General features: G+C 74.9%; 1 protein-coding gene across 3 annotated transcripts in view; it reads left to right on the top strand.

Moving 5' to 3' along the window:
• Positions 1 to 381: 381 nt before the first annotated feature.
• The window catches only part of KIF26A (kinesin family member 26A), a 40,330-nt gene continuing 39,190 nt past the window's right edge, over positions 382 to 1,521 (top strand). For all 3 annotated transcript variants that reach the window (XM_081829811.1, XM_081829810.1, XM_081829808.1), the window contains exons 1-2: positions 382 to 605; positions 956 to 1,201. In XM_081829811.1, the coding sequence (XP_081685937.1) occupies positions 564 to 605; positions 956 to 1,201 (288 nt within the window). In that variant the 5' untranslated portion in view covers positions 382 to 563. The remainder of the gene's footprint in view (positions 606 to 955; positions 1,202 to 1,521) is intronic.

Raw genomic sequence — 1,521 nt, 5'->3', positions numbered from 1 at the left:
GTCCCGCCTAGCTGGGTGACCTTGGGCAAGACCTCCCCCTATGCCGCCTCAGTTTCCTCGCCTGTAAAGTGAGGAGTGGGTCGGTGCCTCCCAGGAGACGCGCGGACCCCACTGTCCCGGGAGAGGAGCAGGAAGGCGCATGCGCGCAAGTGTCCCGGGTATCTCACGGAGGCCCCTGGCGCCCCTCCCTCGGGCTGGGACTCGCCGAACAGGTTGGGGTCCTTGCAGTGGGAGGGGCCGCGCGTCGAGGAGGGCCCCCTCCCCCACGCGCAGCCGAGCGGAGGGCCTGGGCGGGGCGGGACGGCCTTCCCGGAGCCCAGCTCCCCCGGCCCCGCCCCCGGAGCCCCGCCCCGCCCCGCCCCGCCCCGCCCCGCCCTCGCCTCTCTCGCTCGCACGCCCGCCGCCGCCGCGGCCGCGCGCTCTCCTCCACTCGCCCGCGCCGCCAACTTCGGAGCGGCCGGCCGGACCATGGGGGCTCGCCCGGGCCGGATCACGTAGCTGCGGCGACCCCGGAGAGCCCTCGCGGCCCGAAGCGCCCGCCCGGCCCTTCCCGCGCCCAGGCCATGGGCGGCCGCGGGTCTCCGCTGTGCACTGCACCACCCGCGGTACGCGCGGCCGGGCCCCGAGAGGGAGGCGGCGGCGGGGCGCGCGGGGCGCCCCGAGACAGAGTCCCGGACGCCGAGGATGCTCGCGGGGTGCGCTGCGCCCCCTGGGGGCCGCGCCTGGAGCGGAGCGCGGGGGGCGCCGGGCCTCCTGCTGGGAGGGACCCGGATCCCGACCTCGCGGGCTGGAAGGAGAGGGTGGGTGGCAGGTTCGCGCCCCGCGCTCCTAACTTTGCCGAGTGCCTCACTCTGCGGCCGGGACGCGCTGAGTTCTGGAGTCACTGGTGCTAGGTCCCCGGGTGGCACTGCTCGGGGGCCCAGGCTCACGTGCCCTTCTGCCCCCCACCCCGCAGGTGGCCGAGGGCGGCCCGGCCCGCGAGCCGCTGCAGCTGCTGGAGGTGTCCCCTCGCAAGAGGCTGCCCGACGGGCCCGAGCAGGACCCATGCGGCAGCCGCCCAGCGCCCGAGGGCGCCGGTGCGGGCGCGGAGCAGGGCCACTCGGCGGGCGGCGGCGGCTGGTGCCGCCACTGCCACACGAAGCTCGCCGAGCTCAAGCGACAGGCGTGGAGGCTGGTCAGCGGGCCCGGGACGCCCCTCCGGGTAAGTGACCCTCCCTCGGGCCGGCTTCTCCCGTGCTGCCATCTGGGAGACCTTGGCTCCCGGAGGGAGGCGAGGTTGCACCGAGCGCTTTTGGGCTCCTTCTCCTCTCAGGGCTTGGGTTTCCCCTTCTGTAACCCGGTGTGTGTGAGTTGGAGCAGCTCATCCTAAGAGGCTCCGCGGTGGGATGGGGGGGGTTGGGCAGGTGTTTCTCCACGGAGTCACAGATGTCCCACAGCTGGAACCACAGTCTGTGTTTGGGAGGGGGAAGGGAGAGAGGGAGATGGCACGGACTCCACCCAGGGCGGGACAGCTCCCGGGGC

The sequence above is a fragment of the Leptonychotes weddellii genome, chromosome 9, assembly GCF_054177405.1.
Source record: "Leptonychotes weddellii isolate Sample4059 chromosome 9, ASM5417740v2, whole genome shotgun sequence".
Lineage (NCBI taxonomy): Eukaryota > Metazoa > Chordata > Mammalia > Carnivora > Phocidae > Leptonychotes > Leptonychotes weddellii.
Note: the sequence above shows the minus strand (reverse complement) of the source record. Positions and strands in the feature narration are given on the sequence as shown.